The sequence below is a fragment of the Pseudopodoces humilis genome, chromosome 9 (assembly GCF_049639895.1).
Source record: "Pseudopodoces humilis isolate 2021_Gansu_Grassland_sample_001 chromosome 9, ASM4963989v1, whole genome shotgun sequence".
Taxonomy (NCBI): Eukaryota; Metazoa; Chordata; class Aves; order Passeriformes; family Paridae; genus Pseudopodoces; species Pseudopodoces humilis.
The window spans coordinates 7,380,799-7,397,618 of NC_142208.1; the positions used below are offsets into that span (position 1 = coordinate 7,380,799).

Here is a 16,820-nt window from a genome sequence, read left to right on the forward strand (position 1 = left end):
TTGACTTCAAATGACCCTTCAGATAGATAGTTTTATGAGACACCAGTGTGAAAAGGGTCAGATAAGTATGTCAGCATTTCATTGCCAGGTATTCCCATTTCTGCATGGTTAAACCTGTACTGAGAGTAGAAGGAAAATTACAGCTCGGGCAATTCTGCAAGGACAGTACACATGCAAAATTACCAAGGATACAGGACATAGTTTCTCTTTAAGGCTTAAGTAATGTTGGAGCATAATGAAAAGTTGATTTAATGGTTTACTTTTTCCCACTCAGATTTTGGCTCGCAGACTGCCATCAAGTACTAGAGACTGTTGGGCTGGCAACACAGCTTTATAGAGAATTAATATGTGTTCCTTATATGGCAAAGTTTGTGATATTTGCCAAAATGAATGACCCTGTGGAATCCAATTTGCGCTGCTTCTGCATGACTGATGACAAAGTGGACAAAACTTTGGAACAACAAGAGAACTTTGAGGAAGTTGCAAGAAGCAAAGACATTGAGGTACATTCCTTGCAGCTGGCTTCCTCCTTGTAGGTGGGCAGTGTGTTTTCCAAGTAGCAACATGTCCTGCCAAAGCCATGACAAGCCCTGTTAAATAAAGGTTCACAGTGAGGCCATGTCATGAAACTTCTCAAAAGAAGAGCAAAAGAAGGCAATGTTGGTGGCTGGTCTGGAGGTCTGTCTGACCCTCGGCACCGCTGCTGACTATCCCGGATAGGGGTCCCAGAAGGAACTGCCACCCAGGGGTCTTGGGCACTTTCCAGCCAGGGGTAACCCCTATGAGCCTGGTCTGAGGCTTCAAGTGTTCAGCTCTTTTAGATGTGGTTTCAGCTCTGTTGTGATCAGATTAGATCAGCCCAGCTCCGTTCATGGGTTACCCCAGCTGATGTGTGGATGAGAGACGGGAGGCCGTGTAGCATTCCACAGTATCCTTTATTGGCAGGCTTCAGCGAAGGGGGCCAGTGATGAACTTCCACTGAACTGGGCAAAAGCCAGGGTTTTTTGTAGGGAAGGGGAGAATTGGGAAAAAGGCCAGTGGTTTACAGGGAGTTAACATGGCATTCCGAAGAAGGAAGGGGTCTGCAGCTTAGTCACTGTGACTAAGTCGTTTTGTCTTCTCTTGGGGGACAGCTCTCCAAGGAGGAAGCCTGTCAGAGGACTGGCCTTCTTCCACAGGGCAAGACTAGAGGAGCATGAGGACTTGGGGATGTCCTAGTGCAGTCTGCAGTGGGGTTTGCACTTGATGCTGTCAAGTAGCCCTGGTTGGGCTTTGCAGACAGAGGGAATTCCTTCGCATTGGCCCTACAGACACACAGTCATGAGTAGGACTGGCTTATGGTGAAATCATAACATAATCCCTAATTTACTATTTCTTGAAGAAAAATATGCACTCCTATTTTAGAAAAGCCAGTCAGGTGGCTTGTGGTTTTTCAAAGTGCCCCTCTACTCATAATACCTTGCCATAATACACAGTTCTATTCTATTCTAATTTGTTGAATGTAACCAAATGGGGACTTGTGTTAAACTCAGGAACAAGATTGGGGGAAATCATGATGCTTATAGGGATGAACCTACTATTAAAACAGGTTTTATTGACTTTTATTTCTTGTTTTCATAGGTTCTTGAAGGAAAACCTATTTATGTTGATTGCTATGGAAATCTGGCCCCTTTGACTAAAGGAGGACAGCAGCTTGTTTTTAATTTTTATGCTTTCAAAGAAAATAGACTGCCATTCTCTATCAAGGTAAAAGAAAAATAAACTAAATAAATTATCCTGCTGCTTTCCTCCCTTTCCACACTCTTTTTTCAGCCCTAGGAAAAACTTGCCCCTGGGATGTAAGTGTAGTTTTTTAATATAGATAACATGGAGAGGGTGCTTTTCTTGAAGCCACGGCAGAAATGCTGGCAGATCTGGCAACAGAGCACCCACGATACAGATTCACAACCTTGTACTAAAACCATATCTCAAATTGGAGCCCAAACATATTTACAGTAGATCACAATTTCTGAGGGACTGAGCAGCAAAGGAGATGAATTCAGTAACATAGTATACTGCAGAGCAGCCTTCAGAAGGTGTGTGCAGACCATTCATCTCTAAATGGCCAGGAATGGGTGCTCACTTTCCTTAGCCTTGTCACAGCTGCCCTACTGAAGAGGTTGTTAAGCATTTTGGTAAACACAAGAGCAAAATATGGCAGAATAAAATGAAGTGAGGAGACAGTGCCTGTCAGTAATATCCCAGTATGAAACTCTCTGGCTGGACTTACTCAACACCTTGTCTTGCATGGATTTGCTATCAGGGAGCTTCAGGCTGACCCAACTCTTTCCCAGTAACTCATTTTCTTCTTCAGCACCTCAGGCTGAGCTCCAGCTTGGTATTATTAATCTTTACATACTAGAAAGCTCCTTGTAGATAAAAATTCTGAGAATCATTCTAGAAACCTGTACTAGGACTCTGAATTACTACATATTACTATGCTGAAGCAAAATTTCTTTTCTAGGTAAGAGACACCAGCCAGGAACCCTGTGGTCGATTATCATTTTTGAAAGAACCAAAGACTACAAAAGGACTGCCACAAACAGCTGTTTGCAACTTGAATATCACCCTGCCAGCACACAAAAAGGTATTTGTTTGGAAAAGTAAATATTTTTCTTAGGGTTGGGTTGGATTTATTTTTGTTCCTTTAGTTTTTGTCTCTTTTTTTTTATTTCCTGCTAGTCATAAAGAAACCCTGTGAACTGTCAGTAATGAGAATGCTTTGGAATATGATAAAGGCTTTTAAAATGTATGTTTTATCAGTTTCTTGTACGTAGAACGCTTTTAAAGTCTCTTGTTACTGTGGTGTCAAGCTCCTATAATTTTTACAATTCTGTTTACAGCTCATGCTTCAGCCTGCAAGTCATAGGTTTATGCTTTCAGTAATGTCACGTGTTTATTTGCATTGGATGTAAGATTTCTTTTTCTTTTGTGTTGACATTTTGGATTTGCTTTGCCTTATAAATCAGCTTGCATTTTGTGCTCCCAATTTGGTCCTTTTCATATCCTGATATTCTTTTCCCTGCTGTCCATTATAATATTCCTTGTCTCTGCAATGCATCTTGGGACCAAAAGGAAACAGAGTCAGATCACGATGATGAGGTAATATAAACGCTGTCTTCTGTTTTTATTTCCTTCAGATTTAGTGAAGAAAAGTAGTATGTTATAGGAAAAAACAAACTACTATTTTTAATGGTGGCGTTGAAAGGATACCTACAGAAAAATAACCATATCCTCTTTGGATAGGCTGTTGTAAAACAGAAGAGCTGCACAAATATGGATAATCCCACAATTATAAATTATGAAATTAAACCAAGCACTGAATAAAAGCAGTCTAAAATTTAACTAATTTTCTTCTGAAAAAGGTTATATTTAGTAATATCAGACCAAGTCAAATTTTGGTAAAATCAAGAAGAGTTTAGTGGATAATATTTTACCTCTTGGAATAACACTGACACTACTATAGTATCTTGTATTTCTGAGAAGGAAAAATATACTGCTGAGGCTACAGTAGTGGCCTTTAATATCTTACCTCTGTAAATAAACTGGATTATTTCAAAAGAAGTAAACCATCTAAGAGGAATTTCTAAATATTGTGTTCAAATCTATTTTGAAATAAACCTCAGATATTTGCAGCTTAAGAATCCACTGTTTCATGGAAACCTCAACATTAAATTGTCAGAAAATTGAGTGGGTTTTACTCATTAGAGGTAGTTAGAGATGAGATCATCTTATAAAAGAAACTACATAGATGTTTCCAATTAACTTGGTAGCAATTTTTTTTTTCTCGGTGGCAAATAAATAGCAATTGTCACCTACTGGTTAGAATAGCTAAAAAAGCCCCAAACAATGCAACCGAAAATATTCCTTACATGTTAAAAAATTTTAATAATAATAGTAAAAACATCACTTTATCTCCACAGAATTTGTTCCCAGTGAGCTATTTTATTGCTATAATAATAGTTTTGTTTCTAAACAAACTGGTTTTTTAGCCACATATTTAAGTGAGTTGATCTCTGAAGGACTATTAATATTAAAACCCCACACTAGCAGTTATGCCACTGAACAAAGCAACTTATGAGGCAATTCATTAGTTAACAGGAGAAGTCTGCTTTCTAATCCACATCTTTGCATTTTGTGCATATTAAAAGATCCCCTCCCATGCATTTTTTTGTCCTTGATGTATTCACTTTAAAGCCAGTCGTACATTGTGGTGTGTGTGCTTTCAGGACAAACTAATCTGGGTGGGGAGGAGTACTCAATCTAAGTTGCACTCTTATGAATGTTTTGTCTGTACCTGTAGTCTTTTGTGTTGATCTCCTGTTTCTAGCCAAAGGTGGTTTATTTTACAGAGAATGAACAATATCACACCATTTCTGGTAGCGTGAAGCAGTTTATTAAGTGATAATGCAATAAGAGAGTATTGAGATACTTCAAGGCAGGATAATGAGCTGCTTCTATCTAAGCTCTTCTACCTCATAAGAAGAGGAATGAACCTGAGGGCTCACTCTTAGGGCTGCAGTCCCTGCTTGCTCCGGAAGGGTGGTCACTCACAGCAGGTTTCTGTGCAGCCATGCTCCCTGCTCAGCAGTGCCTGACACTCATCACACAGCACCCAGGAACAGAGACTGCCTCTGCCCCTCCCTGCCTGCTTGCCCAAATTCAGCTTCAGCATGCCATCCTGAAGCTGAATGGAAGCATCCACTCTCCCTTGTGGGGTTGTGTGCCACGAAAAGCGGCCCATCCTGCTGAGGTTTGAGGACTGGTCTGTTCAGACGGGCACAGTGATTCCCAAGGCCCTAAATCCTGCTGTGTTTTATTGCAGGCGGAGAAAGCTGACCGGCGCCAGAACTTCGTCTCCCTTGCTTTACGTAAGCGCTACAGCTATCTGACTGAGCCTGGAATGAGTGAGTTGCTCTTACCAAAGTACTAAACCATGTAGATGTGATTGCTCATAAGAAGAGACATTTTTTCTATAAACGTTGTATTTGGTGTCACTCTGGGGAAAAAAAAAAAGAAAAAAAAAAAAAAAAAGCTATCTAAAAACTATTGGATGGTCTGTGAACTCTTGTGTTGTGAGAGCTTGAAGAATCCTGACTGGCAAATTATGTGTGCTAGTTAAATAAAAATATAATAGTTTTTAAAAATGCAGTGTAGTTCCAGAGAAGGAGGATTGCAAATTGCTTTCAAAAAGAGTCTTTTCTTCTCCCCTTTGAAACATTAGAGAAAGATGCTGTAGAAAGGAATGTTACACAAAAATTCATAAACCCACTCAGATAAGCACTTAAATGTTTAGATGCTTAGCCAAAACAGACTCTCTCATATTTTATATTTTCCCTCTTCTTTCTCCTTCCCTTCCCTTTTTCCTCTGTTCCCTGCAGATGCTTTTTATTTCCTGGCACCACACATTGCTTCCTCTTAAACATGTGTTCCCCTTGACCAGACCTGTGGCATTCCTTTCCTTCCCAGTTAAATACAATAATGTATTTGGCTTAGCTTTTCTTCCTCACTTCCCTCTCTGAGGTCAACTGCTATTGTTCCCCATTTCCAGGCTTTTTCTTGCCTTTTTTTTCCCTCTTTTGACTTCTCAGTTGCTACCCTGCAAAAGACCCTTTGATACAATTCCATAAAATCCATAGATAAACTTCATCGGGTCTTGGGAGCTCCCACTGGATGGCTGCTGCTTAATTATCCTATAAAATCTGTGGCTTCTTTGGATCAGATGTGCTCCAGAATATGTTACACTTCTCAGGCCGGGAAGAGGACTCCAAGCATATAACATCTGAAGAAGCTATCAGATCTGCTGAGACATCTTGATGGACTGTTAAGGTATTGTCACAGGCTTGATGGGAACTGAGAGAGAGGGAAAATGAAATTGCTGGAAAGAAGGTTGATGACTGTGTATATCACTCACAATAAATTTTTTGGCCCTCACTGGGGGAAAAAAAAGTCCTATTTACTCACCAAAGCTCCATTAAGTCTCATTTACAATAAATTGGCAGACAGATTTTTTACCTCTTCAACTGCAAAAAGGAGCACAGAAGCAGCATCTTAAATGTCTCTGAATCTGTGATTTGATAGGCAAAAAAGAAGTTAGGAGGACAGCCTGTGGATTTGCTTGCCTCATTGGTCAGTTGTGACAGACCAGTTTGACATGGTGCAGTGGGGTACCTGTAAAGACACATCATAACACTAACTGCTGAACAAGTTAGTTCTTTTCAGAATATTTTTGGGGTTTGTTTCTTGAACTCAAGACTGTATGAACTTTTGGTGAATGTTAGCAGTTACTGCTAATGACATCTTCATAATAAATATAATACATATATATATTATATATATTATATATATAATACATTGTATCATATATGTATTATAATATCTTCATAATATTTCATTTAATGAAGTACTTTTTGGGAGGTTTTTTTGAGTGGAGAGAAAGAAGAGTATTTCCACTTAAAAATATTGTAGTAAGGAAAAGTGAGCATTTCTTGATTTAGTCTGTGCCAGTCAGGCCTAGTACTCAAGCTCTCTTCAACATAAATGTTCTTATGAAGTACCAGCCATCCACACTGACTTCTGAGCTTTGATTGGCTTCTATAGGACCAGTACATTTCTCCTTGCAGGATATGGACCTGTGGTGCACTGAATATTCTCTATTTTATAGGAGTGTGTGTCCTTTAACAGTTTAGTGTTAGTCTTGTTGAGCTTCTTTCACTGGGAGTTACTGTCTGTCTATAAGACAGATTGAGCAGGTTTGACAAATTATTAGTGTAACTTCAGAGAAAGGTATGTTGAATAAGTTCTTTGGATATTTTAGCTCCATTTCTAATTCCAGCTTTAAAAAAAAAAAAATTCCTCAAAGTTGCTTTCAGTGTCAACTCTCTGAATGTTTTTGCTGTATCAGAGGATATGTTTGTGTAATGGGATTCCCATTCCCAGAAATACTTTCTGACATGAGTGCCTCCTGTGATGCAAAATGCGGTTGATGATGATTCTGTTCAAAATGCCTATGAATAAGCTGAAAGTTCTGGGGGATGATAACATTTAACAGGTTTGTCCTTGCCAGGAATTTACTTCATAATCTATTTTTCTTTGACTGCTTTTCTAATGTTACCTTTTGAGAACTGTAAAGTTGAACAGGTCTGTCTTTGTGCTGATACAAGAAATCTCCTCAAAAGGTACCAAGACACTACATCTTGTAGAAAAAGTGTACTCTTCTTTTAATGACCTCTTGTGAAATGATTTTGTAAGGTTTACGTATTTGTGCTTAATACACCATACAAAATGTATTAATCAGTGTGCTTGTTCTGACATGACATTTGTGCATGAATGAAAACTGATTCAGTTGCTTTGCCTGCTCACAACTATCATACATCATACTTGCCATATTTCATTTATGACATATGCTTCTTAAAAACATTTCATAAAAAGTTTTACTTTGATTTTTACCAGACAAAAGGAATATTGCATGAAAAACAAATGCATATGTTCCTCTTTTCTTTTTTCTTTCCTTTTTCCTTTTTCCTTTTTCCTTTTTCCTTTTTCCTTTTTCCTTTTTCCTTTTTCCTTTTTCCTTTTTCCTTTTTCCTTTTTCCTTTTTCCTTTTTCCTTTTTCCTTTTCTTTTTCCTTTTCTTGACTCAGAAAAGCTCTTGCTCTTATTGGCTTTGTGAGTGTGAAGCATATCCGAATTATGCATGGAAGATATAGATTTGAATTTATTCCAGTTGCTTCACAGTTTGCACATCAATTGCCTGTCACTTAAAGGAATTTTGGTTTCTGCATGAAATAGTTCTGAAGTGATTTAAAAAAAGATTTTAGCTACATAATGTCATTTTACACAAGTTTATATTTTTGTATAGGTTCAAATCTGAACAGAACAACAATAGAAATTATTAAATGGATAATTCTAATAGTTGCACAAAGCAGAGACATACCTAAACAGGCAAAGTAAAGCTGATATGAGTATTTCAGAAGTAGCACATCAGAAAGTCAATAGGAAGTAAGAGAAGAAATTTTGATGTGGCTTTATTTTTACCTTATGGATTCCTTTTGTGTGTTTTCTGTTCTCCATTTTTTGCAGATTTGGTTGCTATGTGATTTCTGTCTTTCATTTCATGTTGCTTTTTGATTTAGACCAGTTATCAGTATATGGCTCATTCCTGATTTTTAAAAAAAAAAAAATCTTCTTTTGCCTCCTTCATCCCAACTCATACAAACAATTGTACTTGCTTTTTGTAATATTACAACGTTTACTGACCAATTTTCTTCTCTGGTCTCTCTGTTTTTCAACCATTTTTGTTGATTTTTATGTTTGATTTTAATTTAACAATTTAAGAAACAGTTGAACGGAGTGCAGGAGCAACAAGATCCCTACCTGCTACTTACTCATACAAGCCATTCTTTTCAACACGGCCATATCAGTCATGGACAACAGCTCCAATTACAGTGCCTGGGCAAACCAAATCAGGCTTTACTTCCTTATCAAGCTCTTCCTCTAACACTCCTACAGCTTCCCCATTAAAATCAATATGGTCTGTTTCTTCTACTTCTCCAATCAAATCTACGTTAGGAGCTTCTACCACATCTTCAGTTAAATCTGTTAGTGATGTAGCATCTCCGATTAGATCATTTCGGACAATCTCTTCGCCAATAAAAACTGTGGTCTCACAGCCTCCCTACAACATGCAGGTTACTTCAGGCTCTTTCGTCAGAGCTCCTGCAGTAACAGAAGCTGCCAGTCTCAAAGGGCTGGCCTCCACTACCACATTCCCGTCTCGGACATCTCCAGTGACTACAGCAGGATCTCTCTTGGAGAGATCATCCATAACCATGACGCCTCCAGCATCCCCCAAATCCAACATTAACATGTACTCTTCGAGCTTGCCACTTAAATCGGTCATGACATCAGCATCTTCACTTTTATCGTCCCCTCTAAAATCAGTGGTGTCACCTGCTAAGTCAGCAGTTGATGCTGTTTCATCAACTAAAGTCATGATGGCCTCGTCTCTCTCATCGCCAGCAAAACATGTAGCTGGGCACACAGATGTGCCATTGCTTAATGGGTCTGTGTCACCTCTGAAATACCCATCTTCTGCCAACTTAATAAATGGATCCAAAGCTGCAGGTGTTTTTCAAGACAAGATCTCAGCAGCTGCACATTCTGCAACTTGTGCTGCTAATGCAATTGCTGACACGGCTGAGAGAGTGTTTTCAACAGCTACAACAATGTCATTTTCTCCACTCAGGTCATTTGTGTCTTCAGCACCATCAGCTTTCCAGTCAATGAGAACTCCTCCTGCAGGTGCTTTGTACACAGCTCTTGGGTCAATATCTGCAACTACCTCATCAGTAACTTCATCGACGATAACAGTGCCAGTGTATTCTGTAGTCAATGTTTTGTCTGAACCAGCATTAAAGAAGCTCCCAGAGTCATCCTCACTTACAAAATCAGCTGCTGCGTTACTGTCACCTATTAAAACATTGACTACAGAGGCACGCACGCAACCCACCTTTACTCGAACTTCCTCTCCAATAAAATCATCCTTGTTTTTAGCACCCTCTGCTCTCAAATTGTCCACACCATCTTCCTTATCCTCCAGTCAGGAGATACTGAAAGATGTTGCTGAAATGAAAGAGGATCTTATAAGAATGACTGCAATATTGCAGACAGATGTCGCAGAGGACAAGCCGTTCCAACCTGACATACCAAAAGAGGGTAGAATTGATGATGAAGAGCCCTTTAAAATTGTTGAGAAAGTAAAAGAGGACTTAGTAAAAGTTAGTGAGATTCTGAAAAAGGATGTGTGTTTAGAAAGTAAAGGGTCGGCTAAAGTATCCAAAAGTGATCAAGGACACCTGTCTGAGGATGACTGGGTAGAGTTCAGTACAGAGGAGATTGATGAAGCAAGACAGCAAGCTTTGACAAGCCCTCCTATATCTGTTCCAGAGAAGGTCCAAATTAAAACTAAAACCATGTCGGAAAAGGATTATAGCTTGTCAAAAGTTATTGATTACTTAGCAAATGATATCGGTAGCAGTTCATTAACAAACATAAAGTACAAGTTTGAAGAGGGGAAAAAAGAAGGTGAAGAGAGACAAAAGCGCATTTTAAAACCAGCCATCGCTTTGCAGGAACATAAACTTAAAATGCCTCCAGCCTCCATGAGGCCTTCAACATCGGAAAAGGAGTTGTGTAAAATTGCAGACTCCTTTTTTGGAACAGACACTATTTTAGAGTCTCCAGATGACTTTTCTCAACATGATCAAGATAAAAGTCCCTTGTCTGACAGTGGCTTTGAAACGAGAAGTGAAAAGACACCTTCTGCCCCACAAAGTGCTGAAAGCACAGGGCCAAAGCCACTTTTCCATGATGTGCCCATCCCTCCCGTCATTACAGAAACAAGGACTGAAGTAGTTCACGTCATCCGCAGCTACGAACCATCATCGGAAGATATTCCAGAGCAGAAGGCAGAGGAGCCATCAGCCTCAAAACCTACCCCTACATTTATGGAGCTGGAGCAAAAACCTTCTGGGTCCATTAAAGAGAAGGTTAAAGCTTTTCAAATGAAAGCCAGTGGCAGTGAAGAAGACGACCATAAGTGCGTCCTTAGTAAAGGTGTCCGAGTAAAAGAAGAAACTCATATCACTACAACAACTAGGATGGTTTATCATAAACCTCCATGCACGGAAAGTACCTCTGAAAGAATTGAGGAAACAATGTCTGTTCATGACATAATGAAAGCCTTTCAGTCTGGACGTGACCCTTCCAAAGAACTGGCAGGTCTGTTTGAACATAAATCATCAGTAACATCCGATGTTAGCAAGTCTGCTGAAACTTCACCACAACATGCAGAGAAGGACAGCAAAATGAAACCCAAACTGGAGCGAATAATAGAGGTCCATATTGAACAAGGTAATCAGGCTGAACCTACTGAAGTCATTATTAGAGAAACAAAAAAGCATCCAGAAAAAGAAATGTATGTATATCAGAAAGACTTACCTCGGGGAGATATTAACTTAAAAGAGTTGGAAAAACATGATGCTTTTCCTTGTTCAGATGAACAAGGTCAGCAAGAAGAAGAGGAGCTCACGGCTGAAGAGTCACTTCCTTCTTATCTGGAATCCTCTAGAGTTAACACTCCCGTGTCCCAGGAAGAAGACAGTCGCCCTAGTTCTGCTCAACTCATGTCTGATGACTCTTACAAAACACTGAAGCTTTTGAGTCAGCACTCAATAGAATACCATGATGATGAGTTGTCAGAACTAAGAGGGGAGTCTTACAGGTTTGCTGAGAAAATGCTTCTTTCAGAAAAGCTAGATGTGTCTCATTCAGATACTGAGGAGTCAGTTACTGACCATGCTCTACCCCTTAGTGCAGAGTTACAGGGGACTGATAAACGATGCAGAGAAAAAGTAGCTACTGCCCCCAAAAAAGAGATTCTCTCAAAAATCTATAAAGATGTATCTGAAAATGGTGTAGGTAAAATGTCTAAGGAGGATCATTATGATAAAGTGACAGTGTTACACTACACTGGAGATGTTAGTAGTCACAAACATGCGATGTGGATGCGCTTTACTGAGGACAGATTAGACAGAGGTAGAGAAAAGTTGATATATGAAGACAGGGTGGACAGGACTGTTAAAGAGGCAGAAGAAAAACTGACTGAAGTATCCCAGTTTTTTCGGGATAAAACAGAGAAGCTGAATGATGAGCTACAGTCTCCAGAGAAAAAGCAGCATAAAAAAAATGGCAAGGAAATACATTCTAGCCAGAGCTCTGCCAGCAGCAGCCCTGAGAAAGTTCTGCTCTCTGAATTGCCATTGTCTGGGGATGAATGCAGTAAGGTGAAGCAGTATGCACATGATGGGAAGTGCTTTCCCAAGGTGGATGAAAGAAAAGCATCCAGTTTGCCCAGCAGTCCTGAGAAAAGGATATATGTACAACCTGCAGAGGACTCTAAACTAACTATGGAACACAAAGGAAGTGCTCAGCAGACTGGAGTACCTGAGACTGGATTTCAGCTGAAGCAATCAAAGCTCAGTTCCATTAGGCTTAAATTTGAACAAGGTATAAGTCCCAGAAGTAAGGACATAAGTCAAGAAGAAAAAAAGCTGGATGGTCAGTCCAAAATTCCAGTAAAAAAATTGCAAGAAAGTAAGTTACCAGTGTATCAGTCCTATTCAAGAGAGAAACATGCAAAGCAAATAGAGGTCATTGATGGGAGCACAGCTTTACAGAAAGAGGTGAAAGTACAGGAAGACCTTGTTCCAGGTAAAGGGAAAGCTGTGGAAGACTTTCATGCTTCAGACACACAAAAACAAAGAACTGAGATGAGGAAAGGCATGCCAGAATGCTTTTCAGAACCACGGGCAAAAGACCTGATGTATGGCTCAGACTCAACAACAAAGGGACACTGGGACAAAAAAATCTATAGGACATGGGAAAGTCCTGGAACTTCTAACCATAAAACACAGAAGGAAAAGCTTTCACATGTGCTGGTTCCAGATACAGTAAAAGAAAACCATGTTGATCATGCTGAATCTAAAACTGACAAAAAAAGTGAATTTATCACTGTGACAGAGCACAAAGTGGCCTCAAATGGAATTAATTCAGAAGAAGTGAAGGAACTGACTGTAAAATCCCCCTCAAAAAGGGTTTTGTATAGAGAATTTGTTGTCAGGGAGGGGGAACGTAATGGTGAAGTGGCTGATAAAATATCCAAAAGGAAAGAAGAAATTGCTGTGTCCCATATTCCAGTCAGAATTGTTGAGGAGAAGAGAGCCATGCTTGATGGTGTCTATGAACTTTCAGCTAAAGTATCTCAATCAGCTGTGATTCAGGAGAAAGTTGAAAGACAGATTGATTATGTGGAAGATGAAAAGATAAAGCATTCAGAAATCAGAAAAGTTACCAAGCAGCAGAGTTCAATAGGTCTAAGTCCTCCTGCTGAGGAAACAGAGCTATCACCTAGCAAATCACCAGATTCTTTAGAATGTAGCCCAGGAAAGGAATTTCCTTCAAGTGGTGTAGTTGACCCTGGTGCCAGTGATTACTTGGATAAAGCTGCACCGCTAGTAAGCACTGAGGGAGTAAAAGAAATTAAGACCTTACCTGTTTATGTCAGTTTTGTTCAAGTAGGAAAGCAATATGAGAAAGAGGTACAACAAGGAAGTATTAAAAAAATTGTCAGTCAGGAAAGTAAGACAGTACAAGAGACGAGAGGGACATTTTACCCAGCTAGACAGCAAAAACAACCTCCTTCTCCACAAGGTAGTCCAGAAGATGACACACTAGAACAAGTGTCTTTTATAGACAGCTCTGGCAAAAGCCCTTTAACACCAGAAACACCAAGTTCAGAGGAAGTGAGTTACGAGTTTACATCTAAAACACCTGACTCACTAATAGCTTATATCCCAGGCAAGCCCAGCCCTATACCTGAGGTATCTGAGGAGTCAGAGGAGGAAGCAGAGGCTAAGTCAACATCTGTGAAACAGGCAGAGGTTGAGGAACCACAGATTGACAAAACATTACCTAATCTTATAAATAAAGACTCTAACAAAAGACCCAAAGGTAACAGAGTTGCCTATATTGAATTCCCTCCGCCTCCACCACTGGATGCAGATCAAGGCGAGTCAGAAAAGAAGCCTCATTATTCCACTGAAAGTGAAATGGAGATGACTGAAGTGAACTTGCAAGATGAACATGACAAGTGCCAACTGGCTGAACCTGTCATCAGAGTACAGCCACCTTCTCCTGTGCCACCGGGAGCAGATGTCAGTGATTCCAGTGATGATGAATCCCTCTATCAACCTGTTCCGCTTAAAAAGTATACATTCAAACTGAAAGAGCTAGAAGATGACCAGAAAGAAACCTCAAAACCCAGAGCCCCTGAAAAGATTGAGAAACAGAAAGAGTTAGGACATCCCACTTCTGGGAAACCCAATGAGTTTGACACTGGGCTTGATTCACCCCAGAATGATGTAGTGCAAAATGGGAGTAACAATGACCAGTCTGTCACAGAGTGTTCCATAGCAACCACTGCAGAATTCTCCCATGATACCGATGCGACAGAGATTGACTCTCTGGACGGTTATGATTTGCAAGATGAAGATGATGGTTTAACTGAGAGTGATTCTAAACTTGCAGGTCCGGCAGTTGAAACCAAAAAGGACGTATGGACTACAGAAGGCATTCTAAAGCAGACTGATCGCTGCTTTAGCCAGAGTAAGCTTGAAGTCATTGAGGAGGAAGGCAAGGTAGGCCCTGAAGAAGACAAGACACCTTCAAAAGGTCCATCTTCTGACAAAGCTGGAGATAAAAGCGATAAGAAGTCAGGGGCACAGTTTTTCTCTTTGGAAGGCAGACACCCTGACAGGACTGTATTTCCTGACTCATATTTCAGTTACAAAGTAGATGAAGAATTTGCAACACCTTTCAAAACTGTGGCCACCAAGAGTCTAGATTTTGACCCATGGTCCAATAACCGAGGTGACGATGAAGTGTTTGAGACTAAATCAAGGGATGATGAGGCTAAGCCATTTGGTCTGGCAGTGGAAGACAGATCTCAAGCAACAACACCTGACACAACACCAGCCAGAACTCCAACAGATGAGAGTACGCCAACTAGCGAGCCCAACCCCTTCCCATTTCATGAGGGGAAGATGTTTGAGATGACTCGCAGTGGTGCAATTGACATGAGCAAGAGGGATTTTGTTGAAGAAAGACTCCAATTTTTTCAGATTGGTGAGCATACTTCTGAAGGGAAGTCAGGGGACACGGGGGAAGGGGATAAAAGTACAGTCACTGCCATCACACAGCCACAGGCAGGGGACAGCACTGTAGAAACAAACCTAGAGAGCCCAGTAGAAACAACAGCAGTTGAAAATAAGCCCGGCATCCAGGCCAGTGGAGATTGCATGGAACAAACACTTGGTAGTAACTCACTGGAGAAATCATCGGCAGCAGTAAACGCTTCCAAAGTTGATCCCAAATTGCGCACACCAATTAAAATGGGAATTTCTGCTTCCACCATGACTCTGAAGAAAGATGGCCCTGGCGAAGTGACAGATAAGATAGAAGCTGTGATGCCAAGTGGTGAGGGACTAGAAAATGAAACTGTAGCAGTGACTGCAAGTTCAGCTTCTAGCCAGACGAGCTGTAGGCAAACAGAAAACACTGGTTTTCCAAAAGATAATTTTAATAACAACAACAATTTGGATTCATCTGCTGTCCCTACAGATGATATTACCTGTAATGTAGTGATAAAAGAACATTTGGAACCGAAATGTTCCCTCCAGAAAGCTAATCAAGTGAAAAGTGCTTCAGGAAAAGGTACAGGGACAACACAAGGACACAGAGTAAGAGATAAGCAAAAACCACACGGAGAGCAGCAAAAGTCAACAGAGTTGGTAGGAGCTAGAGGAAAATCAAAGCTTCCTGTAAAGGCCAGCTCAGTAAAACAAAATAAGCTCCAAAGCAATACAGGGAGTAAAGCGAAAGAGGCTAGTAAGCCTGACAAAGCAAAACAAAATAATTCTTCTCCCTGTCTAGAAGCAAGGTCTAGGATTCCTGTAAAAAACACACATAGGAGTAATCTAGGTAGAAGAACTCCAGCCCTGCCAAAACAAGAGCAGGTAGAGAAAGAAAAAACAAAACAACTTCCTTCTAAATTACCAGTAAAGGTAAGATCTACCTCCGTCACCATGACAACAGTTAAAGTAAAGAAAAATCAGCTTAGGGAGGTATGTAAACATTCTATTGAATATTTTAAGGGAATTAGTGGTGAGACATTAAAGCTTGTGGATCGTCTTTCTGATGAAGAGAAAAAGATGCAGTCAGAGGTCTCTGATGATGAAGAAGACAGTACATCAAGGAACACATCCTTATCAGAAGCTACTCAAGTTTACCAGCCTTCCATTACACCGAAGTCTGCTAGAGACATGAGAACAGAGGCAGCATCTATAAAATCAAAGATTGAAAAGGCCGACAGTGAGAGGAGGAGGAGTAAGAGGACTGGTGAGAATGAAGGCAGTCAGGTTTCTGGAGCTCTCATGGCTCACCTCGTGGAGATCAAGCCTAGTTTGTAAAACTTTCAACTTGTTGATCCTAGTGCATGAACTGTTGTGATTGCCTGTGGAGTGACCTAACTGTAGTTTTCATTCTGTCATTGTCATCTGTATGTGCTGTCTTATTCTATTTTTCCTTCCTTCAAACAAATTCTGTACTGTAGAAAGCTAGTGAAGCATGCCAAAGATGTTAATGTAACTCAGAAATTGATGTAACTCAGAAATTGAAAGATGTCTTTTGTGACAGTATATTTGTTCCATCAAAGTAGAGAAAATAGACAATAATTCGGCCTTGGTGGTTTTCACCAGTAATTGAACAACTTGTCTACAGTCTAACAGCTAGATTGTCAGCATGTTTGGTTTCATTACACGACATCATGTAGTTTTACATTTTGGCTTTACACAGGTGAAAATCTCAAAGCTGTGAAAAAATTTTGTTTTGAAGGTTATTAGGTCACACAACCATTCTAGTAAACAATATAAGCACTGTCAACTTAGTCAATTAAAGCTATTTTTTATAATAAACTATTATCCAGTATTGTGGTTTTCTGTGCAAAATCTTTTTAATTGAAAAATTGTAAATCACAGGTCCACAGAGTCCATGTGAACGGACAGATATAAGGATGGCAATTGTAGCTGATCACCTAGGACTTAGCTGGACAGGTAAGCTTTTCTGCTTTAATAGAAAAAGAAATCTGTCTTTGCTATTGCATTT

The 16,820-nt window shown here is 40.0% G+C and overlaps 1 protein-coding gene across 22 annotated transcripts in view; it reads left to right on the forward strand.

Annotated features, from left to right (window-relative positions):
- The window catches only part of ANK3 (ankyrin 3), a 354,155-nt gene that overhangs the window by 311,227 nt on the left and 26,108 nt on the right, over positions 1-16,820 (forward strand). For 17 of the 22 annotated variants that reach the window (XM_088060035.1, XM_088060039.1, XM_088060034.1 and 14 more), the window contains 7 exons: positions 275-503; positions 1,621-1,746; positions 2,504-2,626; positions 3,115-3,141; positions 4,865-4,946; positions 8,376-16,055; positions 16,694-16,768. In XM_088060035.1, the coding sequence (XP_087916161.1) occupies positions 275-503; positions 1,621-1,746; positions 2,504-2,626; positions 3,115-3,141; positions 4,865-4,946; positions 8,376-16,055; positions 16,694-16,768 (8,342 nt within the window). The remainder of the gene's footprint in view (positions 1-274; positions 504-1,620; positions 1,747-2,503; positions 2,627-3,114; positions 3,142-4,864; positions 4,947-8,375; positions 16,056-16,693; positions 16,769-16,820) is intronic. The other 5 variants (XM_088060052.1, XM_088060054.1, XM_088060045.1 and 2 more) reach the window with 4 other exon arrangements.